The following is a 26567-nucleotide window of genomic DNA, read 5'->3' on the forward strand; positions in this document are numbered from 1 at the left end:
GCCTGATGTTACTTTGTCGCTCGTTTACTTGTTTTTGATGTCTTCAGAGACTGTCCGGTTCAAAGAATTTTGGCCATAATTTGAAACATTTCTTTGTAGTTTCTTTTGATCACCGAAAGCAAATGACACATTGTGGTTCCCTCTGCTCGTTTGGCATTGAGATGTAATCAATGTCATGTATTTTTTTCTAGGATGGGCATAGTCTTCTGTAGAAAGTTGCCTCAATATTACATTCATTAAAACAAACGTTAGACACTGTACAATTGTTTATGCAAAACTAGTCATTCAATTCTGACTGAAGTCTCGGTCAGGTCACCTCACATACATCTATAATGTTTGTGCTATGGTCAGCAGTTGAGAAGCATGAACACGACTCGACCAATAGGAGTCGCTATGAGCACGTGTTATGGTCATCACTGAAGTTTTACGTTCTGATACCTCAATAGCTGAAAACACTTCTATCGATGAAACCAAACTATTTCCTGGTCATTGGTAACCTATAACGATGCAAAAGCCCACGTTGTTTATGGTTATTTAACCAAATTAAAAGTGTTTTATGAATAATATTTTGTCAATATCTCATGTAGTCTGTATGTGCAGTACTGTACAAACCTATAGTCAATGATCTGTCTGAGATACAAAGCGTATTTGCATCCACTGTTTTCCAGATGGTGATAAAGTTGTATTCCCATTCGTAGCTACTACAGCACAATCTCTGTCACCGTCATGTCCGTGAACAGATAAACGACTGACATAAGTCCCTTGGAATGTAAAGGGTGAGATCCTCATCAGTTATTGCAAAACGCATCCTGTAGAAGAAGAAACCAGCGTTATGTAACTGAAGACTCTTTATCAATCCCACAGGAAGACCGTGAGTTGCCATCAGCTGGAGAAACAGCCTAACAAGGCCATAAAGGGAACATTAACAACAGGAGATAATAAACCCAATGAAAACAACCCATGGAAGCTGAGATATCATGCAAAACAAGGGGTTTCCTATTCAGCTTGACACGAGACAACCCATGTCTTTGTCTGTCTTGATGCTTCTTTCTCATCCTGTTGGATATCTACTCAGTGGGACACTGATTGATCTACTTTCCCTTGATAATCTTTTCTTTCATTACAGTACTCTTTTGATTATAATGAGTTAACCTCCGATGAATGTTGTTCCAAACTTCTCCTCCGTGTATGCCCAAGATAATCCAGATCTGTGTGGGTGGACATTATTATAAAAATGCCTGTTTAATTGGAGCACATTTATCAAACCTGCTCTGTAGTTCTGTGTTTTGAAGTTGAAGAAAAAACTGTTCTAGGTTTTCTGTCTGTCTTTCTCTCTCTTTCACCCACACGTCCAGCTCCTCATGGTTGTGGTCCTGTTGCTGCTGTGCTACTCTGCAGTCCTTAAAGCTCCATGTCATCCCTTCCTTTTCCAGGAAAACAACTTAACCAGAGGCCGTCCGTAAACTGAAGTCTCCTGGACATACTGTGTGTGTGTGCCTGCGCGTGTGTGGCAGAGACCATCTCTTTAACATGTTGTTTTCTAGTGGTTTCTATGATCATGGCAGGATTTCGCCATGTTAACATTCAGCCCGTGACATGAAGCGAATATTACTATTTGTTTCGTCTGTGGTCAGTCGTTGGCCTTTCTCAATTGGGCAAAAGTCTGTGATCTCCTCGAGTCCTCCGTCCTCCGTGACCCGGTAAACCGATAAGTGGTGGCTATGAAGGAGAGTGTCAATTCGTTAATAGAGGAATGGAGGAGTTTGCTCCTCTCCCTCAATTGCCTCTTCAGGGGGAAGATGCTCAGGTGTATCCTACCACGGAAGAGTTTTGAAATCCCCCACACCCCCTTTGAAACAACTTGTTTTCTCGGATGAGAAATGCACACACATTTAAAAAAAGGATCCGTTTCTTATCATTTGATCTATAAAATGTCTAGCTCAACTAGCTCAACATTTTATATCACTTTACACAGGTACCTGGAGATTCCAGTTCTTTAAACGTCATTAGCCTAATGACATTCTAGTGGAGAAGGATAGTCCAATTTCATACAAGCGCATTTATTTCCACATTTCCTTTCTTCGCCTCCTCGATTTACCTTTGACCTTTTTCAAAAGGATGTGTGGAGAGGAGGGAGTATATGACATGAGGAATTAAGGAAATCCAATTGAGATTTAATTTAATTGAACCCTTATTTTACCAGGTAGGTTGCCTGAGAACACATTCTCATTTACAGCAATGACCTGGCGAATAGTTATAAGGGAGCAGAGGGGGGATGAATAAGCGAATTGGAAGATTCTCCCAGTGGTGAGTGATCGTGCAACCTCAACCATGAAACAGCATTAGACTTAAAAAAAAAAAATCGACTTTCTCTATTCTGGAGTTGAAGGATGTACTCTATCCATATCATAGGGCTTGCAGACATTTTTTTAAGACATTCAGTCTTCATCAGTAGTAAGAGCATCCTTGTGTGGTTGTTTTTTTTAATGCATAATTAACCAATATACCGTATATTTAACTCCAAGCCTGTTTAGGATGCTTTGATTGGTCATTGCGTGTTACCGTCAGCGTTGTAAAATCTGTTTTCATTGGAGGAGAGGGCTTTGTTGATGTGGGACTCGGTGTCCTGAAGTGGACACAGCCCAGAGTTTGGCCGATAGTTAAATCATTGTGTGGGAACTTCAGTATATTTTCACTCCAGGTTTTATCAGCTGTGACGGTATCTCTGGCCTCCCTTGCTTGGAAACTTGTGTAACCTGCATTATGCAAAAGGGAAAGGTCCTACATAAAGCCTTGCTAATGTTAAAAGGTGCTTCAAATAACATTTCCTCCCATCTCAACTTCCACTATTGAGGAGAAGTTTTGGAAGACTTAATTTAGAGTGAAAAAACACCTGTTAGGAATGTGTGTAAGCTTTTATTTAGTGAAGTAATGAATCGTCCTATCTCAATAGCCAAATGTAGGCCTCCTCTTGGCTTGCATTGCAGTGTGACTTCTTTCCAAGCCTCCCTATAAAATCCATTAAGCCAGTATCCGGATGGTGTTGAAATATACAGTATGACAGATGAGCATCTATTTCCCATGCACAGTTGAAGTCGGAAGTTTACATACACTTAGGTTGTAGTCATCAAGCACAAATTTCTTGTTAACAAACTATAGTTTTGGCAAGTCGGGTAGGACATCTACTTTGTGCATGACACAAGTCATTTTTCCAACAATTGTTTACAGACAGATTATTTCACTTATAATTCACTGTATCACAATTCTAGTGGGTCAGAAGTTTACATACAGAAAGTTGACTGTGCCTTTAAACAGCTTGGAAAATTCCAGAAAATTATGTCATGGCTTTAGAAGCTTCTGATAGGCTAATAGACATAATTTGAGTCAATTGGAGGTGTACCTGTGGATCTATATCAAGGCCTACCTTCAATCTCAGTGTCTCTTTGCTTGACATCATGGGAAAATCAAAAGAAATCAGCTAAGACCTCAGAATTATTTTTGTAGACCTCCACAAGTCTGGTTCATCCTTGGGAGCAATTCCCAACGCCTGAAGGTACCACGTTCATCTGTACAAACAATAGTACGCAAGTATAAACACCATGGGACCACGCAGCCATCATACCGCTCAGGAAGGAGATGCGTTCTGTCTCCTAGAGATGAATGTACTTTTCTGCGAAAAGTGCAAATCAATCCCAGAACAACAGCAAAGGACCTTGTGAAGATGCTGGAGGAAACGGGTACAAAAGTATCTATATCCACAGTAAAACGAGTCCTATATTGACATAACCTGAAAGGCCGCTCAGCAAGGAAGAAGCCATTGCTACAAAACCGCTATAAAAAAGCCAGGCTACGGTTTGCAACTGCCCATGGGGACAAAGATTGTACTTTTTGAAGAAATGTCCTCTGGTCTAATGATACAAAAATAGAACTGTTTGGTCATAATGACCATCGTTATGTTGGGAGGAAAAAGGGGGATGCTTGCAAGCCGAGGAACACCATCCCAACCGTGAAGCACGGGGGTGGCAGCATCATGTTGTGGGGGTGCTTTGCTGCAGGAGGGACTGGTGCACTTCACAAAATAGATGGCATCATGAGGGAGGAAAATTATGTGGATTTTTTGAAGCAACATCTCAAGACAATTGAAGTTAAAGCTTGGTCGCAAATGGGTCTTCCAAATGGACAATGATCCCAAGCATACTTCCAAAGTTGCGGCAAAATGGCATAAGGACAACAAGTCAAGGTATTGGAGTGACCATCACAAAGCCCTGACCTCAATCCTATAGAAAATTTGTCGGCAGAACTGAAAAAGCGTGTGCGAGCATGTAGGCCTACAAACCTGACTCAGTTACACCAGCTCTGTCAGGAGGAATGGGCCAAAATTCACCCAACTTATTGTGGGAAGCTTGTGGAAGGCTACCCGAAACGTTTGACCCAAGTTAAACAATTTAAAGGCAATTCTACCAAATACTAGTTGTGTGGATGTAAACTTTTGACCCACTGGGAATGTGATGAAAGAAATAAAAGCTGAAATAAATTATTATTCTGGCATTTTGTAAGACTTGGGCATGGTAGGTGAGGAATCAAACGCAGGAAGCAGCGATACAGGGTAATGGCTTTTAATGAGCCCAACGGCGAAAACAGAAGCCACCCCAAACAGCGATCAGAGCGCACACAAAACAAAGTGCCCCAAACACGGGGACAAACACAGTCGGCGCAAAACCACGCACTAGCACAAAAACACAATCAGTGTGTACACAAGCAACACATACAGAGAAACAATCCCGCACAAAGAGCAGGCGGGCCTACTGGCTAATATAGCCCCGCTAATCAACCCAACACAGAACAGGTGCAAACAGTAACAGAAAGGGGGGAAAACAAAAGGAATCAGTGGCAGCTAGTAGGCCGGTGACGACGACCGCCGAGCGCCACCCAAGCAGGAGGGGGCGCCACCTTCGGTGGGAGTCGTGACACATTTCACATTCTTCAAATAAAGTGGTGATCCTAACTGACCTAAGACAGGGATTTTTTACTAGGATTAAATGTCAGGAATTGTGAAAAAATGAGTTTAAATGTATTTGACTAAGGTGTATGTAAACTTCCGACTTCAACTGTATGTCAATATTCTCCAACACTCACACAGATCTGCTCTATCGGTCAAAGGTCTGTTTTTACTATCAGACACATCATCTCCTATGACGTGTAGTGTAAGTGGGGCTGAGGATACAATCGTTTTTATAGTGTCCTCTGTTTTGTCTGTTTCCCCTGCTGTTTGTTTCAGAGGCTTTGAGCTGAAGAAAGTGTGTAAGATTTGAAGTTGGAGGAGAAAAGGGTTCTTGTCTGAGAGAAACACAGTTGGTACATTAGAAACATCATGATGACTACACCGTACATCACCACATTAGAAGGCTATATCCACTAACACTCACTTTGTTTGGCACAGTTCCTTTCTGGAGCAATATGGACATAATGAGCTGAATAGAAATGGTAATACAAACCCCACGTGCAGTGCCTCCGTTGCAGATTATCACAATTTGTTTTGGTGCCCTACTTCTAAATTAAATGACATGGTCAAATTGAAATGTCTTGAATTGGCAGTCAATGGATGACCAGTTTTAAGTCAGTTAATGATTTTAAGTCTGTAAATGGTTGCAAAAATCTCTCAGTAACTGTCTGCATACCTCAAGTTCTTGTGTGTTGTTGGTGCAGGAGGAAAACTTGAATGTAGTGTAAACTTCTTTATGGTTCTCTGGTCACATAAACTACCAATCTCATAAGAATGAGTTGTTTTATTCACTAAAGTGTGGGAAAACATTTCCTCTTAGTCATATATTCCAAATCAAATGTGTGTGAATATGTCCATGTATGTGTAGTTTCCATAGTTACAAGCAAGGTAAACAGATGTGTATTTGGCATGTGATTTGGAGACTCAATTGGCCTTTGTTTATTGGGGTTACTGTTTTCCTAACAACATTTTATTGCTAATTTGAAGTTAAGTGAAATCTTTGTACAGACTTCTGGTGGCCTACAGTATACAGACTATATGCTAGCTGACTAACTACACTCCCCCCTAATTAAATTAATAATTTTCTTGATTCTAACATTTTGTTTCCCTCCCATAACCCTCTACCAGACAGTTATTGGGTAGCTGTATCTTGGCCTTGAGGTGTAAAAGCGCTCCTCGAAAACAAATAGTAAACGTGCAGTTTTGCAGCTACCTTGTAGTCTGCAGGTTTACTTCAGTATTCTCATGCATCCTAAACAAACGGCATTAGCTAACCGTACAATGTCACCAAGTAGGCTATGCCTTGCCACATTATACACTCTGTCCCCCAGTAGGGATGGAACTGAGTACATTGAAGGCAATGTAAAACTGATCCTGTATGGAAAGAAGCAGACTCACAAAATGGGTCGAAAAGCAGAAAAAGGGTCTTCTCTCTGCGGCACGTCCACATTCTGTCCTGAAATAGTGTGTGGGTATAGGCCCCCATCCTCGTCTTCCTCCTGGGTGCTGAGTAAGAGCTCCAGACAGGAAGTGAGTGTTGTGTGGGGGAATGTGCTGCAGGCACCACTCTCTACTGTAGGAGAACACAGGACTGTTTCAACCTCCAGAACCACGTATTGTTAGACCTTGAAAGGGTTCATATCCACAGTCCATAGTCATACTTTTAAACTAATGGGCTGTTTTAAGTGGTGTTTACTGAGGACATTACAGGGACTCATCATGGGGGAGCTCAAAGTATGTCAAGTATGTGGTGTAAACCTGAAAATACTTTGGTAGAATGTTACTCAAATGTTTTTTCTATTGGAGCTTTAACATCTCTCTGTACTCTGCTCCTCAACATCATGGCAAGCAGACATTATGCCAAAACAGTATGTGATAAAGTGTTTGTGCCTTTTGTATACTGTAGCTCCCCTCTCTGTATCCTGTAGCTCTCCTCTCTGTATCCTGTAGCTCCCCTCTCTGTATCCTGTAGCTCTCCTCTCTGTATCCTGTAGCTCCCCTCTCTGTATCCTGTAGCTCTCCTCTCTGTATCCTGTAGCTCCCCTCTCTGTATCCTGTAGCTCCCCTCTCTGTATCCTGTAGCTCTCCTCTCTGTATCCTGTAGCTCCCCTCTCTGTATCCTGTAGCTCCCCTCTCTGTATCCTGTAGCTCCCCTCTCTGTATCCTGTAGCTCTCCTCTCTGTATCCTGTAGCTCTCCTCTCTGTATCCTGTAGCTCTCCTCTCTGTATCCTGTAGCTCCCCTCTCTGTATCCTGTAGCTCTCCTCTCTGTATCCTGTAGCTCTCCTCTCTGTATCCTCCTCTCTGTATCCTGTAGCTCCCCTCTCTGTATCCTGTAGCTCTCCTCTCTGTATCCTGTAGCTCTCCTCTCTGTATCCTGTAGCTCCCCTCTCTGTATCCTGTAGCTCTCCTCTCTGTATCCTGTAGCTCCCCTCTCTGTATCCTGTAGCTCTCCTCTCTGTATCCTGTAGCTCTCCTCTCTGTATCCTGTAGCTCCCCTCTCTGTATCCTGTAGCTCTCCTCTCTGTATCCTGTAGCTCCCCTCTCTGTATCCTGTAGCTCTCCTCTCTGTATCCTGTAGCTCTCCTCTCTGTATCCTGTAGCTCTCCTCTCTGTATCCTGTAGCTCGCCTCTCTGTATCCTGTAGCTCCCCTCTCTGTATCCTGTAGCTCTCCTCTCTGTATCCTGTAGCTCTCCTCTCTGTATCCTGTAGCTCTCCTCTCTGTATCCTGTAGCTCTCCTCTCTGTATCCTGTAGCTCCCCTCTCTGTATCCTGTAGCTCCCCTCTCTGTATCCTGTAGCTCCCCTCTCTGTATCCTGTAGCTCTCCTCTCTGTATCCTGTAGCTCTCCCCTCTGTATCCTGTAGCTCCCCTCTCTGTATCCTGTAGCTCCCCTCTCTGTATCCTGTAGCTCCCCTCTCTGTATCCTGTAGCTCCCCTCTCTGTATCCTGTAGCTCTCCTCTCTGTATCCTGTAGCTCTCCTCTCTGTATCCTGTAGCTCCCCTCTCTGTATACTGTAGCTCCCCTCTCTTCCAACCTTTTCTGGAACATGCTGATACAATTTAACAATTATATTCAACCTTGCTTACACGTTGAATTCCTTCATCCCAAGCATGATGAAGTGTTCAGGAGCTCTAATATAATTGAGGTCTTTTCTTGTGGTAAAACCTGCATTTCATTACTCGAAAATAAAACCTGGAATCATATTTCAACGGTCCGACTTGACTCAAGCTCTCTGACCCGTTTCTCTGCTTCTGAAACTGTGAAATTAATACCTTTCTTTTTTTACCTCACCTAGAGCTCTTTTTCTTCTGCACCTTTAAAGTGCAGATTTACATTCTGGCTGGTTTGCGGCTGCTATAATTGTACTTTTTTGAACTACCACTCTCTCCCCTTTGAGTGTTGTGTTTATCTTAAGAGGACCTCGGTTCGTGGTTAGTTGTTCTTTCTCTTCATTCAACATTTAGTACAACCTGCTTTTTCTCCACATGCCCTGATTGGAGAGACTGCTCTTGGTTGGTGGACCTGGTCCTGGCTGTTGCTAGAATTTTCTTCAATGGGATAAAGGAAAAAGGAAAGAAAGGGAACAGAAACGTTATGTTTAGTTTGATGGAGAGGGCTTGACGGTGGTCATTTCAAAAAGGCCCTAATTGAGTTACTTTGTTGATTTGGATGTGTCAGTGTGGACTGTGGATGCCGTTCGTCAAAGTCATCAAGGAATGAATTCCTACGCATTCAGATAACAAAACAAAATACGTGTAGATGAAAGATGGTTATTTATGTGAGTGAATTTGGTATATGAATTCTACTGTAGGCTATTAGCTGTGTTTAGGGTACTATGGCTCCGTCTGTTTTAGTGAAACAGACTTCTCCAGCCCCTCTGGAGTAGGTTCTTACGCTACATACCAGGTACAAGGGGAATGCTTAGGTTGTGAAATGTTTCTGGCAAGTTTGCAACAACTCACCCACAATTCACCAATGGGGGGAGATGGGTAGACACCCAGAATGTGATAAAGCATCATTCCTGCACCTCATTCTAATGCGTCTACTTAGCAAGTAAACCGACAGGATGACTCAGTGATGATAAATTAGTTTGTCTGGGTCTCCTATTTGTTTGTTATTTGACTTGGATTTTTAGTTAGAAAAAGGACCAATTTGTTAAGTGTGTTTTATACTTAACTGTTAATGTGGTATGTCTTAAACTGTCTAGTGTTTTATGGATTGTGAGTTGTGTAAGCTTTCTGTATCATATTTTATTTTCTAGGGCCCGTATCCACAAAGCATCTCAGAGTAGGAGTGCTGATCTAGGATCAGTTTTGCCTTTTAGATCATAATGAGTAAGATGGTATGGACAGATCCTAGATTAGCATTCCTACCCTGAGGCGCTTTGTGAATACGGGCCCAGTACTGGCAGTCTGTCAACTCCACTGCAACATTACACATCTGGGAGTTTGTTTATTCATTTATTATTTCACAGTTGCCTGGCAACTGCACATGCCTTTTTCTCCTGTGAAAGAAGTCTTTCGGAGACGACATCAGACTGTGTTCTGGACAGGAACACAAGAATAAGGGTTGTTTGAGCTGTTGCCTTTCTAACAGCTGTTGCCTTTCTTACAAAGTGCATAAGTGATTACGAATTTAAGAGGTCCCACAAAAGCAGACGAAATAACAAATATGGAGGGCTTAAAAGAAATTGGCATGGCCATGGATGTAATGGTTATACTCTGAGTCTCTCCAACATTTGGCCAGCAGCAGTGACCGGAGGTTGTTGACAACTTGTCTGGCTGTAGCTACTACTTCCTGGGTCCTTCCGTCCTTACTGGTTTAGATACGATTGTGTGGATAGTGCGGGAGTCGAGAGCTACTCAGGAACTGAAGTTTAGTGAATGGATGCTAACCTGTGTGATGGTTTGCCAGAGGACCACATAGAGGAAGACTCAATAGTGCTCTGTCCGTATCTGTTTTCTCAAGTGCTGCCAGCAACTTGTCTGTTGAAAGGTGATATACTGGATGGAAACATCACAGCTTTCATCCTGCTCATTTAGAGTTGATTTATTTAAACATGCTTGTCAATGAAAAATAATGTTTTTGGCAGAAATCGTTAGTGTTAAACACATCCTTCTGTTTATCGTCTAAACATTCCAGTGGTCCTCTCTTATAGAGCTAGATCAATCTTAAACCTTTTTTGCCACCCACTGTCGTACCATTTCTCAGAGAGATTGATGGGGATGGCAAGATTCAAGAGGCATAGTATTGCGTGCAGCACAGTTCTAAATGGTGAATGATTTCACCAAACTTGTCTTAAGCAATAACTCAAGTGGTGCGTGCGCGGTTTGGGCATGCATGCAGATGGTGTGTGTGTGTTTTTTTTTTTTTAAAGACTCTCCCGTGTGTACTGTCATTTCCATGTTGAATCAGCTGAGAGGTGCTGACGCTCATAGTGTTCTGCTTGAGAGCATCTGGTGGGTGGAGAAACATGGTAAGAACATCCTGCTCTCGCTATATTCCACTCCATTCTTTCTGGGAGTGGTTAGTAGTTCATTCAGACATGTCCTAAGGGGCTATTTCACACAGCTGGTCTAAGGACTTAAAGCCAGCTAACTTTCACAAGTACATGCAAGAGAGTTTGGACAGACATTTTGGAAACCTGAAATTTGGACAGCGGTTCAAAACAAAAACAATTTGGCTACAGCCTTAGGCAGTCCCACCTCGGTTTTTATATGCTGACAGTGATTTCCTTGTCTCTGTGATATATTGTCTGTTGGTAATTTAACCACCATAAGCATTTATCTTGTATTAATTTACAACGGTCCTTCTCTTTTCTCGTTTTAAACCAGTGATTACTGGTTACCGTTTTAAACCAGTGATTACTGGTCAGAGTATATTTTCCTGTTTGTGTCAGAGAAAAGATAGTTTAATGTGTTTTGCTTTAGTTCTAATGTCCATAAACATACTGTGAGTACCAAAGCCTTGCTCTAGAGTAGAGGTCGACCGATTATGATTTTTCAACGCTGATACCGATTATTGGAGGACCAAAAAAAAGCCGATACTGATTTTTTTTTTTTTTTTTTGTAATAATGACAATTACAATAGTACTGAATGAACACTTATTTTAACTTAATATAATACATCAATAAAATCAATTTAGCCTCAAATAAATAATGAAACATGTTCAATTTGGTTTAAATAATGCAAAAACAAAGTGTTGGAGAAGAAAGTAAAAGTGCAATATGTGCCATGTAAGAAAGCTAACGTTTAAGTTCCTTGCTCAGAACATGAGAACATATGAAAGCTGGTGGTTCCTTTTAACATGAGTCTACAATATTCCCAGGTAAGAAGTTTTAGGTTGTAGTTATTATAGGAATTATAGGACTATTTCTCTCTATACGATTTGTATTTCATATACCTTTGACTATTGGATGTCTTTATAGGCACTTTAGTATTGCCAGTGTAACAGTATAGCTTCCGTCCCTCTCCTCGCTCCTACCTGGGCACGAACCAGGAACACATCGACAACAGCCACCCTCGAAGCAGCATTACCCATGCAGAGCAAGGGGAACAACTACTCCAAGTCTCAGAGCGAGTGACGTTTGAAACGCTATTAGCGTGCACCCCGCTAACTAGCTAGCCATTTCATATCAGTTACACCAGCCTAATCTTGGGAGTTGATAGCCTTGAAGTCATAAACAGCGCAATGCTTGAAACATTGCAAAGAGCTGCTGGCAAAACGCACGAAAGTGCTGTTTGAATGAATGCTTACAAGCCTGCTGGTGCCTACCACCGCTCAGTCAGACTGCTCTATCAAATATCAAATCATAGACTTAATTATAATATAATAAACACACAGAAATACGAGCCTTAGGTCATTAATATGGTCAAATCCGGAAACTATCATCTCGAAAACAAAACGTTTATTCTTTCAGTGAAATATGGAACCATTCCGTATTTTATCTAACGGGTGGCATCCCTAAGTCTAAATATTCCTGCTACATTGCACAACCTTCAATGTTATGTCATAATTATGTACAATTTTGGCAAATTAGTTCGCAACGTGCCAGGCGGCCCAAACTGTTGCATATACCCTGACTCTGCGTGCAATGAACGCAAGAGAAGTGACACAATTTCACCTGGTTAATAATGCCTGCTAACCTGGATTTCTTTTAGCTAAATATGCAGGTTTAAAAATATATACTTCTGTGTATTGATTTTAAGAAAGGCATTGATGTTTATGGTTAGGTACAGTCGTGCCACGATTGTGCTTTTTTCGCAAATGCGCTTTTGTTAAATCATCCCCCGTTTGGTTGGCTGTCTCTGTTAGGAAGAAATAGTCTTCACACAGTTCTCAAGGAGCCAGGTGGCCCAAACTGCTGCATATACCCTGACTCTGTTGCAAGAGGTGACACATTTCCCTAGTTAAAAGAAATTCATGTTAGCAGGCAATATTAACTAAATATGCAGGTTTAAAAATATATACTTGTGTATTGATTTTAAGAAAGACATTGATGTTTATGGTTAGGTACACGTTGGAGCAATGACAGTCCTTTTTCGCGAATGCGCACCGATTATATACAACGCAGGACAGGCTAGATAAACTAGTAATATCACCAACCATGTGTAGTTAACTAGTGATTATGATTGATTGATTGTTTTTTATAAGATAAGTTTAATGCTAGCTAGCAACTTACCTTGGCTTCTTAATGCATTTGCGTAACAGGCAGGCTCCTCGTGGAGTGCAATGTAAAGCAGGTGGTTAGAGCATTGGACGAGTTAACCGTAAGGTTGCAAGATTGAATCCCCGAGCTGACAAGGTAAAAATCTGTCGTTCTGCCCCTGAACAAGGCAGTTAACCCATCGTTCCTAGGACGTCATTGAAAATAAGAATGTGTTCTTAACTGACTTGCCTAGTTAAATAAAGGTGTAAAGAAATAATACAGATTACCGATTGTTATGAAAACTTGAAATCGGCCCTAATTAATCGGCCATTCCGATTAATCGGTCGACCTCTACTCTAGAGTCTAATGTCCTAAGAGCTCTGTGCTTAAGTCACTCTGTAACTGCTGCCCCACCAGGATTTGTCTCGCCAGGCATAGTGATTTAGAGATTTAGATGGTGCCTTTGGTTTTCCTCACTTTTCATGCTCCAAAAAAACATAATCTAAATCCTTAGATTTTTTTGTATATAAGGTTCTAGACATCAGAAGAGCGATTACTCACCTCGAACTGGACAAGGATTATTATTTTTTTTTTTTTATGAGTCGTACGCGAAGGATATACTGCTCATCCCGGACCAGCCCAAATCTTGGTCATTCGCATGCAGAGGAGACGCCGTTGCAGAGGTCGTTGAGCCATATGCCTGGCAAGACTGTCGCTGAGTGGATAATTGGCCTTTACCCTCCGTTCTGTGGCGCAATCTCTAATATTAAGGAAGTCTTGTGGTTTTGCCCGCCTGAGTTAGAATACTTCATCAAAAGTCGTAGACCACACTATCTACCGAGAGAGTTTTCATCTATATTCTTCGTAGCTGTCTATTTATCACAGGAAGTACCAGTGACCCGCTCAATACGGAAGTGGTCACATGAGGCAGATGCTAAGCTATAGAACTTTTCGCTAGCACAGACTGGAATATGTTCCGGGATTCATCCAATGGCATTGAGGAGTATACCACATTGGCTTTATTAATAAGTGCATCGACGACGTCATACCCACAGTGACTGTAAGTACAGTACATATCCCAACCACTAGCCATGGATTACAGAAAACATCCCCGATGACCTAAAGGCTAAAGCTTCCATGTTCAAGGAGCAGGACACTAATCCGGACGCTTATAAGAAATCACACTACACCCTCGGACAAACCATTAAACAGGCATAGCATCAATACAGGACTAAGATTGAATCCTACTACACTGGCTCTGACTCTCATCCGTATTGGCAGAGTTTGCAAACTATCACTGATTACAAAGGGAAACCAAGCCGTGAGCTGCCCAGTGAAGCAAGCCTACCAGACAAGCGAAATGCCTTCTATGCTCACTTCGAGACAAGCAACACTGAACTATGCATGAGAGCACCAGCTGTTCTGGGCGATTGTGTGATAACTCTCTCCATAGCCGATATGAGTAAGACCTTTAAACAAGTTAACATTCACAAGGCCAAACGGATTACCAGGACACGTACTCAGAGCATGCTCTAACCAGCTGGCAAGTGTCTTCACTGAAATGTTCAACCTCTCCCTGACCCAGTCTGCAATACCTACATGTTTCAATCAGACCACCATAGTCCCTGTGCCCAAGAATGCCAAGGTAACCTGCCTAAATGACTACTGCCCCGTAGCACTCACATCTGTAGCCATGAAATGCTTGGAAAGGCTGGTCATGGCTCACATCAACACCATCATCCCAGAAACCCTGGACCCATTCCAATTCGCATACCGCCCCATCAGATCTACAGATGACACAATCTCTATTGCAGTCCACACTGCCTTTCCCCACCTGGACAAAAGGAACACCTACGTGAGAATGCTGTTCATTGACTACAGCTCACTGTTCAACACCATAGCTTAGTGATGAGCTTGGAGGGCACTAAGGACCCTGGGATTGAACACCTCCCTCTGCAGCTGGATCCTGGACTTCCTGACGGGCCACCCCCATGTGGTGAGGGTAGGCAACAGCACATCCACCACGCTGACCCTCAACACAGGCGCCCCTCTGGGTTGCGTGCTCAGTCCCCTCCTGTACTCCCTGTTCACCCACTACTGTGTGGCCACGCACGACTCCAACACCATCATTAAGTTTGCAGAGAACACGATCGATGACGATGAGACAGCCTACAGGGAGGAGGTCAGGTCAGAGACCTGGCAGTGAGGTGCCAGGACATCAACCTCTCCCTCAATGTGAGCAAGACAAAGGAGCTGATTGTGGACTATAGGGGGTGGCCCGTCAGGAAGACCAGGACCCAGATGCACAGGGCGGGGTCAAGAGCTTAATGATGAGTTTGGAGGGTACTATGGTGTTGAATGCTGATGTATAGTCAATGAACAACATTCTTGCATAGGTATTCCTCTTGTCCAGATGGGATTGGGCAGTGTGATGGCGATTGCATTGTCTGTGGACCTATTGGGGCGGTAAGCAAATTGAACTGGGTCTAGGGTGACAGGTAGGGTGGAGGTGATATGATCCTTGACTAGTCTCTCAAAGCACTTCATGATGACGGAAGTGAGTGGTACGGGGCGATAGTCATTTAGTTCAGTTACCTTAGTTTTCTTGGGAACAGGAACAATGGTGGCCATCTTGAAGCATGTGGGGACAGCAGACTGGGATAGGGATTGATTGAATGTGTCCGTAATACACCAGCCAGCTGGTCTGCGCATGTTCTGAGGATGTGGCTAGGAATGCCATCTGGGCCGGCAGCCTTGCGAGGGATAACACGTTTAAATGTTTTACTCACTTCGGCCACGGAGAAGGAAAGCCCACAGTCTTTGGTAGCGGGCCGTGTCGGTGGCACTGTATTGTCCTCAAAATGCGTGAAGAAGTTGTTTAGTTTGTCTGGAAGCAAAACGTTGATGTCTGCGACGGGGCTGGTTTTCTTTTTGTAATCTGTGATTGTCTGTAGACCCTGTCACATACTGTACATCTTGTGTTTGAGCTGTTGAATTGCGACTCCACTTTGTCTCTATACTGATACTTTGCTTGTTTGATTGCCTTACGGAGGGAATAACTACACTGTTTGTATTCGGCCATATTCCCAGTTGCCTTGCCGTGATGGGGTGGTACGTGCTTTGCTGCCATCACGTATGCTGCTATCAATCCACGGTTTCTGGTCAAGGAAGGTTTTAATAGTCACAGTGGGTACAACATATCTTATACACTTCCTTTATAAACTCGCTCACTGAGTCAGCTTATACGTCAATGTTGTTCTCTGAGGCTACCCGGAACATATCCCAGTTCACGTGATCGAAGCAATCTTGAAGCGTGGAATCCGATTGGTCAGACCAGCGTTGGATAGACCCTAAACACTGCCGCTTGGAGTCATGGTCAGATTTGCCAAAATGAGAGTGGGGGAGGACCTTGTATGCATCGCGGAAGTTAGAGTATCAATGGTCGAGCTTGTTACTCGCTCGTGTACTGCAATCAATATACTGATAGAATTTAGGTAGCCTTGTTCTTAAATTAGCTTTGTTAAAATCCCCAGCTGCAGTAAATGCAGCCTCAGGATATATGGTTTCCAGTTTGCATGAAGTCCAGTGAAGTTCCTTGATGGCCGTCTTGGTATCCGCTTGCGGGGGGATATACGCGGCTGTGACAATAACCGAGGAGAGTTCTCTTGGGAGATAATACGGTCGGCATTTGATTGTGGGGAATTCTAGGTCAGGTGAACAAAAGGATCTGAGTTCCCGTATGTTGTTACAATTACACCGAGTCGTTAATCATGAAACATACACCCCCGCCCTTCTTCTTACCGGAGAGATGTTTATTCCTGTCGGCGCGATGCACTAAAAATCCCATTGACTGTACTGACTCCCGACAGCATGCCCCAAGCTACCCATGTTTCCGTGAAACGGAGTATGTTATAATCCCAGATATCTCTTTGGAAAGCAACCCTTGCCCTGATTTCGTCAACTTTGTTAACTAGGGACTGGACATTAGCGAGTAATATACTTGGAAGCGATGGGTGGTGTGCGCGCATCCGAAGCCTCACGAGAAGACCGCTCCGGCACCCTCTCCTCCGGCGGCGTTGTTTTGGGTCGGCCTCTGGAATCAGTTCAAATACCCTGGGAGGTGCAGACAAAGGATGCGCTTTGGGAAAGTATTCTTGGTCGTAGTGCTGGTTGTGCTGTCAAGGTGACGTCTCTCTGATATCCGATAGTTCTTCCCGGCTGTATGTAATAACACTTAAGGTTTTCTGGGCTAACAATGTAAGAAATAATACATAAAAAAACAAAATACTGCACAGTTTCCTAAGTACTAGATGCGAAGCTCTATCGGCGCCATCTTGTCTCGTACCAGGCTAAATGCATCTGTCCAGGCTGCATCCTCCATACTGCTTCCAGGATCTGTTTTATAGTGACAGGATGGATGCCTTGGTTAAGATTAGGTGAAGTGTATATAGTATCTAAGTTTTGAACTAATGGGTGTGGGGGTTTGATTCATTAGATCCTATTTGATGTTTTTTGGGAAATGGCAACATAGATTATTACTCATAAATTGACTTCATATTTTGTTCTATATTTCACAAACACCCCAGACATATTGGTTGCAACATCCCGTTTGTACTCCGAGGTCTCAATGTTGAAAGCCATAGATTCCTCCTCCTCGCTTGCCTGTTGCAGTACATAGTGGTGCCAATGTCAATATGAAACTCATGAAATGTTCTGTTATTATGTAACGCGCTGGCATATAACGATAACATATTACTTTATGCTGTCACAAGTATGCCATAACAGATCAGCATATCCAAGGTCGTCAAGACGGCTAACGCCAATCTAAAGCAACTGATTTAGGCAACTGTGACATGTTGTAAGACTCAGTTGAAGTACTGATGTTCTCCACCCCCATAACAAACCCCAGAGGTTCGTGGGGCGGCCACCCGTCCCTCCCCTGGTTCTCCCACGGCCCGTCTTCATGCCATGCATCTGCTGTCAGGATGTTTTTCACTCCTTGCATTGCCCTCATGTCCTCTTCTACAGATGTTTGCTAAAGCAGGAAAATAATCCTGCAGCAACAGGAAATGTGGATTATAATTAATGGACATTTTTCATAAGGGAAAATCAAGTCTGAAATTTTAAAGTGGAAATTATAAACTTCTGAAGCCTTTTTAAACCGCAAATATGCTACATGTTTTACATTTCCTGCATTGCAGAAAAGTTATTCTGCAACAGGGTGGTCAAGTTAAGATTAAGATCCTACATCTGTACACCACAATGGAATTAAGAAATGTATAAATATTAGGATGAGCAATGTCAGAGTGGCATTGACTAAAATACAGTAGAATAGAATAATGTATACATATGAGATGAGTAAAGCAGTGTGTAAACATTATTAAAGTGGCCAGTGATTCCAAGTCTACGTATATAGAACAGCAGCCTCTAAGGTACAGGGTTGAGTAACCGGGTGGTGATGGCTATTTAACAGTCTAATGGCCTTGAGATTGAAGCTATTTTTCAGTCTCTCAGTCCCAGCTTTGATGCACCTGTACTGACCTCGCCTTTTGGATGATAGCGGGGTGAACAGGCCGTGGCTCGGGTGGTTGATAATCTTTTTGGCCTTCCTGTGACATCGGGTGCTGTAGGTGTCCTGGAGGGCAGGCAGTGTACCCCCGGTGATGCGTTGGGCAGACCGCACCACCCTCTGGAGAGCCCTGTGGTTGCGGGCGGTGCAGTTGTTGTACCAGGCAGTGATACAGCCCGACAGGATGCTCTCAATTGTGCATCTGTAAAAGTTTGTGAGGGTCTCAGGGGCCAAGCCAGGTTAAAGAGGCGCTGTTGTGCTTTCTTCACCACACTGTCTGTGTGGGTGGACCATTTCAGATTGTCAGTGATGTGTACGCCAAGGAACTTGAAGCTTTCCACCTTCTCCACTGCGGTCCCGTTGATGTGGATAGGGAGTGCTCCCTCTGCTGTTTCCTGAAGTCCCCGATCAGCTCCTTCGTTTTGTTGACGTTGAGGAACACGTTATATTCCTGGCACTGCCCCGCCAGGGCCCTCACCTCCTCCCTGTAGACTGTCTCGTCATTGTTGGTAATCAGGCCTGCTACTGTTGTGTCGTCTGCAAACTTGATGATAATATAGTTACTGTCATTGAGATAGTGACTTTCCTTCTTCCAGGGCCTGGGTTTTGACCCCTGTTGTAAATTCTGATTGTACCACTTGAATAAAAACTAAAATGTCGTGGACATTGAGATTTGATTAACAAATCGCCTCATTGAGAACATGACAGGACAGAGTTTTTGTGTGCTTTATTTCTTTCTCGTTTCTGTATGTTATGAAGAGCTGTAGGTTAAAGTCTTCATTGTCCCATAACAACCTACAGAGCTAAGACAATGTTAGTATTTTGGTAAAGCAGAATGTATATCGTTTTGACAGTATAGAATTAAACCAACTGAAAGCTATCATTCTGTACTGTATGTTACCCACCCACTACCAGAGGCTTAATCTTTCCCAAAATCACACATGCTAACCTTGTATCATCCAATCTCCTAGTCTGGCCCAAATAGGTTGTTTCATCCACCTCATCCCTTGGGCTTCCAATAGAAATACTCCTCTCAACAGTGTGATTCACCACATTCCTCATCCACAATGACCAGTAACTCCCACAGGGCGTCCTGATTCCTGACCCCTGGCCCCAACCTGCTCCTACTTCTGTGAAAACATCAAACATCATTAACCTTTGGTATTCTCTTTTTCAATTATGTTCCCTGTAAGTAATCTAATTTGTTTTCCAATTTCAGGCTAGTCGGGGACTGTGAGTGTAGAAATAGTATTGTGAGTGTGAAATTTATGGGCCACATTCTTCAGAGTGAAGCAGGCTCTCTTGTGAAATATTTACAGACGTGTGCGGGGGAGTAAGTACAAGGATGTGTGAAACTTACTTTCTGTAGACATTACTCCATTGCCAAGGGCCAGTTTGTCTGGACATTAAAAACACCACCAGTTGGGGTCATTTGTTCGCTTATCTAATGCTTACATTTGTGCTTACCCAGGACATGTTATGTTGAGAAAAGAAAGCAAAATCCATTTTTCCCTTCAAATCATGTCAAGACACTAGTATTGCATTTTACCACACATTATGCAACTCATGGTGATCCTGACTGGAGAATGAAGGAGGTATCTTTGCACATGTTTGCATATTAAGGTTTAAGTCTAATGAAACTGTGGCTAGGTTGTGGGGAACCAACCTGGATCAATCTCAGGATCGTTATATATTGATATTCTGTCATGTTGTCTACCCCTCCACAACATTAATTACATTTGTGTTGATATCAAGAAAGCAAAAGTACTTTCATTTCAATAACAAATCATGGTGACATACCAAATGACATTGTCCTGCCGTCTTTTTCCAAAGAACACATACTGCGTGTTTCCATGGACCAATTCTAGCCAGTTAATCATTCTGAATGTTGACCTTTTCAGTAATTTATCTATAGAAAATGCATTGCTCTCCAGAGGTAATACTAAACAGAACATTGGATTAAGTTAAGGGCAATTCCACGGTAACAGAGTGACACTGAGACTCAGATTTTTTCACTTCAAAATGTATGTCAAACAAAAACCAATGATTGCAAAGTTAAACAAACCATACAACTCTATGTGCAAATGACAGTTTCCACTGAAATGTTACAAAAACACATGGCAACAGAATGATGGTTTGTGCTGTTTGTTCTGTTATTCTCTTACCAAACTTTGCATTTGTACTGAACTTTACTGTACTTGACTATACTGTACTGAACTTTACTGAACTTGACTATACTGTACTGAACGTTACTGTACTGTACTCTACTGTGATGTATTTTAATGTCAACTTGTGAAACATGGACGTAGACTATGATTGGTTCAGATTTGGTCGGGACTAACCAAATTTGGTCTTATTTAGTGGTGGAACTCATTAAAATAATAGCCAGTGTGTTTAATAATACCCAAATATGCGAAGGAGGATATTACATATTTCTACCTTTGTGTACCTATTCAGGATACATCACCATGATGGATATTCATATCCATAATTATGCATTTCTGTGTAGTATAGTGGATTCGGCTATTTCAGCCACACCTGTTGCTGACAGTTGTATAAAATCGAGCACACAGCCATGCAATCTCCATAGGGAAACTTTGGCAGTAGAATGGCCGTACTGAAGACCTCAGTGACTTTCAACGTGGCACCATCATAGGATGCCACCTTTCCAACAAGTCAGTTTGTCAAATTTCTGCCCTGCTAGAGCTGCCCCGGTCAGCTGTAAGTGCTGTTATTGTGAAGTGAACGTCAAGGAGCAACAACGGCTCAGCCGCAAAGTGGTAGGCCACACAAGCTCACAGAACGGGACTACCGAGGGCTGAAGCGCGTAGTGCGTAAAAATCATATGTCCTCGGTTGCAACACTCGCTACCGAGTTCCAAACTGCCTCTGGAAGCAACGTCAGCACAAAAACTGTTTGTCAGTAGCTTCATGAAATGGGTTTCCATAGCATAGCAGCAGTGGTGGAAAAAGTACCCAATTGTCACGCTTGAGTGAAAGTAAAGATACCTAGAAAATGACTCAAGTGAAAGTCACCCAGTAAAATACTTCTTGAGTAAAAGTATTTGGTTTGAAATGTATTAGCTAAAATATACTTAAGTATCAATAAAAAAATATTCCTTATATTAAGCAAACCAGACCACACCATTTTCTTGTTTCGTTTTTTTACGGACAGCCAGGGGCACACTCCAACATTCAGACAACATAATTTACCAACAAAGCATGTGTGTTTAGTGAGTCCACCAGATCAGAGGCTCATCAGGCTCTAGCGACTCCTTGTGGCAGGCCAGGTGCCTGCAAGCTGACTATAGTCGTCAGTTGAACGGTGTTTCCTCTGACACATTGGTGCGACTTGCTTCCGGGTTAAGCGAGCAGGTGTTAAAAAGCAGCGCAGCTTGGCTGGTTATGTTTCGGAGGGCGCATGACTTGACCTTCGCCTTTCCTGAGCCTGTTGGGGAGTTGCAGCGATGAGACAAGATCATAACTACCAATTGGATATCACAAAATTGGGGAGAAAAGGGGGGTAAAATTACAAATACATGTCTACCCAGTTTTCACAATTCCTGACATTTAATCCTAGTAAAAATTCCCTGTCTTAGCTCAGTTAGGATCACCACTTTATTTTAAGAATGTGAAATGGCAGAATAATAGTAGAGAATGATTGATTTATTTCAGCTTTTATTTCTTTCATCACATTCCCAGTGGGTCAGAAGTTTACATCCACTCAATTAGTATTTGTTAGCATTGCCAAATTGTTTTACTTGGGTCAAATGTTTCGGGTAGCCTTCCACATGCTTCCCACAATAAGTTGGGTGAATTTTGACCCATTCCTCCTGACAGAGCTGGTGTAACTGAGTCAGGTTTGTTGGCCTCCTTGCTCACACATGCTTTTTCAGTTCTGCCCACAAATGTTCTACAGGATTGAGGTCAGGGCTTTGTGATGGCCACTCCAATACCTTGACTTTGTTGTCCTTAAGCCATTTTGCCACAACTTTGGAAGTATGCTTGGGATCATTGTCCATTTGGAAGACCCATTTGCGACCAAGCTTTAACTTCCTGACTGATGTCTTGAGATGTTGCATCAATATATCCGCATAATTTTCCTTTCTCGTGATGCCATCTATTCTGTGAAGTGCACTAGTCCCTCCTGCAGCAAAGCACTCTCACAATATGATGCTGCCACCCCCGTGCTTCACGGTTGGGATGGTGATCTCAGCTTGCAAGCCTTCCCCTTTTTCCTCCAAACATAACGATGGTCATTATGGCCAAAAAAGTTATATTTTTGTTTCATCAGATAGTGCAGTGCATATTCAAAATCTGGTAACAGAAATTGGGCGATTGGGGTGGGGTATATACTTGCTTGCTATTGCTCATACAGATGAACGTGGTACCTTCAGGCATTTGGAAATTGCTCCCAAGGATGAACCAATTTTTTTCTGAGGTCTTAGCTGATTCCTTTAGATTTTCCCATGATGTCAAGCAAAGAGGCACTGAGTTTGAAGGTAGGCCTTGAAATACATCCACAGGTACACCTCCAATTGAGTCAAATGATGTCAATTAGCCTATCAGAAGCTTCTAAAGCCATGACATTTTCCAGAATTTTCCAAGCTGTTTAGAGGCACAGTCAACTTTCTGTATGTAAACTTCTGACCCACTGGAATTGTGATACAGTGAATTAGAAGTGAAATAGTCTGTCTGTAAACAATTGCTGGAAAAATGACTTGTATCATGCACAAAGTAGATGTCCTAACCGACTTGCCAAAACTATAGTTTGTTAACAAGAAATTTGTGGAGTGGTTGAAAAACAAGTTTTAATCTCCAACCTAAGTGTATGTAAACATCCGACTTCAAATGTGTGTATAGATATAGACTAGGTTTATATATATATATATATATATATATATATATATATATATATATATATATATATATATATATATATATATTATATATATATATATAAACCTAGTCTATATCTATACACACAGTTGAAGTCGGATGTTTACATACACTTAGGTTGGAGATTAAAACTTGTTTTTCAACCACTCCACAAATTTCTTGTTAACAAACTATAGTTTTATATATATATATATATATATATATATATATATATATATATATATATATATATATATATATATATATATATATATATATATGTATGTATGTATGTATGTATGTATGTATGTATGTATGTATGCGTGTGTGTGTGTGTGTGAAGTACAGATACCCCAAAAACTACTTAAGTAGTACTTTGAAGTATTTTACACCAATGCTAAGCAGCCGCACACAAGCCTAAGATCACCTTGTGCAATGCCAAGCATCGGCTGGAGTGGTGTAAAGCTCAACCCCATTTGACTCTGGAGCAGTGGAAACACGTTCTCTGGAGTGATTAATCACACTTCACCATCTGGCAGTGCGACGGACTAATCTGGGTTTGGCAGATGGCAGGAGAACACTAACTGCCCGAATGCATAGTGCCAACTGTAAAGTTTGGTGGAGGAGGAAAATTGGTCTGTGACTGTTTTTCATGGTTTGGCCTTGGCCCCTTATTTCCAGTGAAGGGAAACCTTAACGCTACAGCATACAATGACATTCTAGACAATCCTGTGCTTCCAACTTTGTGGCAACAGTTTGAGGAAGGCCCTTTCCTGTTTCAGCATGACCCCATGCACAAAGCGAGGTCCATACAGAAATGGTTTTTCGAGATTGGTGTGGAAGAACTTGACTGACCTGCACACAGCCCTGACATCAACCCCATCAAACACCTTTGGGATGAATTGGAACGCTGACTGCGAGCCAGGCCTAATCACCCAACATCAGTGCCTGACCTCACTAATGCTCTTGTGGCTGAATGGAAGCAAGTCCCTGCAGCAATGTTCCAACATCTAGTGGAAATCCTTCCCAGAATAGTGGAGGCTGTTATAGCAGCAAAGAAGGGACCAACTCCATATTAATGCCTATGATTTTGGAATGAGATGTTCGACGAGCAGGTGTCCACATACTTTTGGTCATGTAGTGTATTTTTTTGTTTTGGTCACATAAAAAAGAGGGATATTTTACCAAAATTCTGTTACCAGATTTTGCATATGCACTGTTCTTCCAGTAAATGTGTTTTGTAAAATGTTCAGTGGAAATTGTTAAAAGTAGTCCTTGTGCATAGAATTGTATGGTTTGTTTAACTTTGCAATCATTGGTTTGCTTGACAAAGATTTTGAAGTGAAAAATCGGAGTCTCGGTGTCACTCTGTTACTGTGGAATTGCCCCTAACCATAACATCATTCTTGTCATTACACCAAGGCCAATATGTATCACTGTACACCAGTGCTGTGGTGCTCCTGACCCAGTTTCTCTGAAAATGTGGTAAATCTATCAAGAAAACAGAGAAACGCATCATTACCAGCTTTGCATCAACTGCCTTAAATGACGGATGAACATGTGAATGCACTGCGGAGAATAACTATGTATTTTACATGAACAGAAAAGCCACAGGCCAGGCAAATGGGTGTGCAGATGTTTCTGTATCATAAACAAAGTATTGTATTCACTGTGGTTAGGAAACTGTTCCGTGCTATATTTTACAGTACCAGAAGCAGAGGTGTGCTCTGCCAGATATGTCAGTAATTTCTCTTGTAGCTAACATTTCTAATGCCAGCCTTATGATACCATATTAATGCAGGAGGAGACATTGTCTGTCAAAAGTGTGAATATCCCAAAAAGATGGATCTCCCATCATGGTAGTATAGCACTGAGACCTTATAAACAAAGTTCAGCAATTTGTTAGAAGGAAGCTGTATCTAATTATAAGGTTTATCAAGAATGACTGTCTGCCTCTGCCTGTCTATCTCTGTCTCTGCCTGTATCTCTGCCTCTGTTTCTCTGTCTGCCTCTGTCTATCTCTATCTCTGCCTCTGCCTGTATCTCTGCCTCTGTTTCTCTGTCTGCCTCTGTCTATCTCTGCCTTTATCTCTGCCTCTGTATCTCTGTCTGCCTCTGCCCTTGCCTCTGTCTGTCTTTCTAAATCCAAAAATGAGAGATACTTTTGGGGATTTAGTCCTGTTATCCACACATTCCCAGGACATTAGTTAACCTGAGCGTGATTTGGCTCTGTGAATGTTATACAGTACTGTATATTTAACAGTTGGTGGTTTCATGAATTGTTCCTTTTTCCTCTCCTCTACAGCGGCAACTGAGGGAAGAGTCAATGGTGGCGAGGATTTCTTTCAGAAGGTAAGTCTCCAGTCTGTATTATTGGATTGTGTTTGGAACTCCAGAGGAGAACTTTCAGGTGGTGAAATTAGAGAAAGTGTCAGGTGTTCCCCTAATAGGGTCCTGATAACAGAACGAAGACTTTCAGATAAGTTAGTATTATTTTTTGTTGGAACAATTGTACCTGATATTATCGTGGACCTTACACTAGTCAGGCTTGTGCTTGACAGGCTGAGGCTGCACATTCGATAGACCAAAGATGGACTACTCTCCACAATTAGGGCATGTACAGACTAGAGGTCGACCGATTATGATTGTTCGACGCCGATATCAATACCGATTATTTGAGGTCCAAAAAAGCCAATAATCTGCCTATTTTTATTTTTTTTTACATTCGTAATAATGACAATTACAACAATACTGAATGAACACTTATTTTAACTTAATATAATACATCAATAAAATCAATTTTGCCTCAAATAAATAATGAAACATGTTCAATTTGGTTTAAATAATGCAAAAACAAAGTGTTGGAGAAGAAAGTAAAAGTGCAATATGTGCCATGTAAAAAAGCTAAAGTTTAAGTTCCTTACTCAGAACATGAGAACATATGAAAGCTGGTGGTTTTAACATGAGTCTTCAATTTACCCAGGAAATAAGTTTTAGGTTGTAGTTATTATAGGAATTATAGGACTATTTCTCTCTATACGATTTGTATTTCATATACCTTTGACTATTGGATGTTCTTATAGGCACTTTAGTATTGCCAGTGTAACAGTATAGCTTTCGTCCCTCTCCTCGCTCCAACCTGGGCTCAAACCAGGAACACATCGACAACAGCCACCCTCGAAGCAGCGTTACCCATGCAGAGCAAGAGGAACAACTACTCCAAGTCTCAGAGCGAGTGACGTTTGAAACGCTTTCACATCAGTTACACCAGCCTAATCTTGGGAGTTGATAGGCTTGAAGTCATAAACAGCGCAATGCTTGAAGAATTGCGAAGGGCTGCTGGCAAAACGCACGAAAGTGCTGTTTGAATGAATGCTTACGAGCTTGCTGGTGCCTACCACCGCTCAGTCAGACTGCTCTATCAAATATCAAATCATAGACTTAATTATAATATAATAAACACACAG

General features: G+C 42.1%; 1 protein-coding gene across 7 annotated transcripts in view; it reads left to right on the forward strand.

Annotated features, from left to right (window-relative positions):
• The window catches only part of LOC106577067 (protein bicaudal C homolog 1), an 82326-nt gene that overhangs the window by 652 nt on the left and 55107 nt on the right, over positions 1–26567 (forward strand). For all 7 annotated transcript variants that reach the window (XM_082964812.1, XM_014154784.3, XM_082964810.1 and 4 more), the window contains exon 2: positions 25406–25452. In XM_082964812.1, the coding sequence (XP_082820938.1) occupies positions 25406–25452 (47 nt within the window). The remainder of the gene's footprint in view (positions 1–25405; positions 25453–26567) is intronic.

The sequence above is a fragment of the Salmo salar genome, chromosome 18 (assembly GCF_965601325.2).
Source record: "Salmo salar chromosome 18, fSalSal1, whole genome shotgun sequence".
Lineage (NCBI taxonomy): Eukaryota > Metazoa > Chordata > Actinopteri > Salmoniformes > Salmonidae > Salmo > Salmo salar.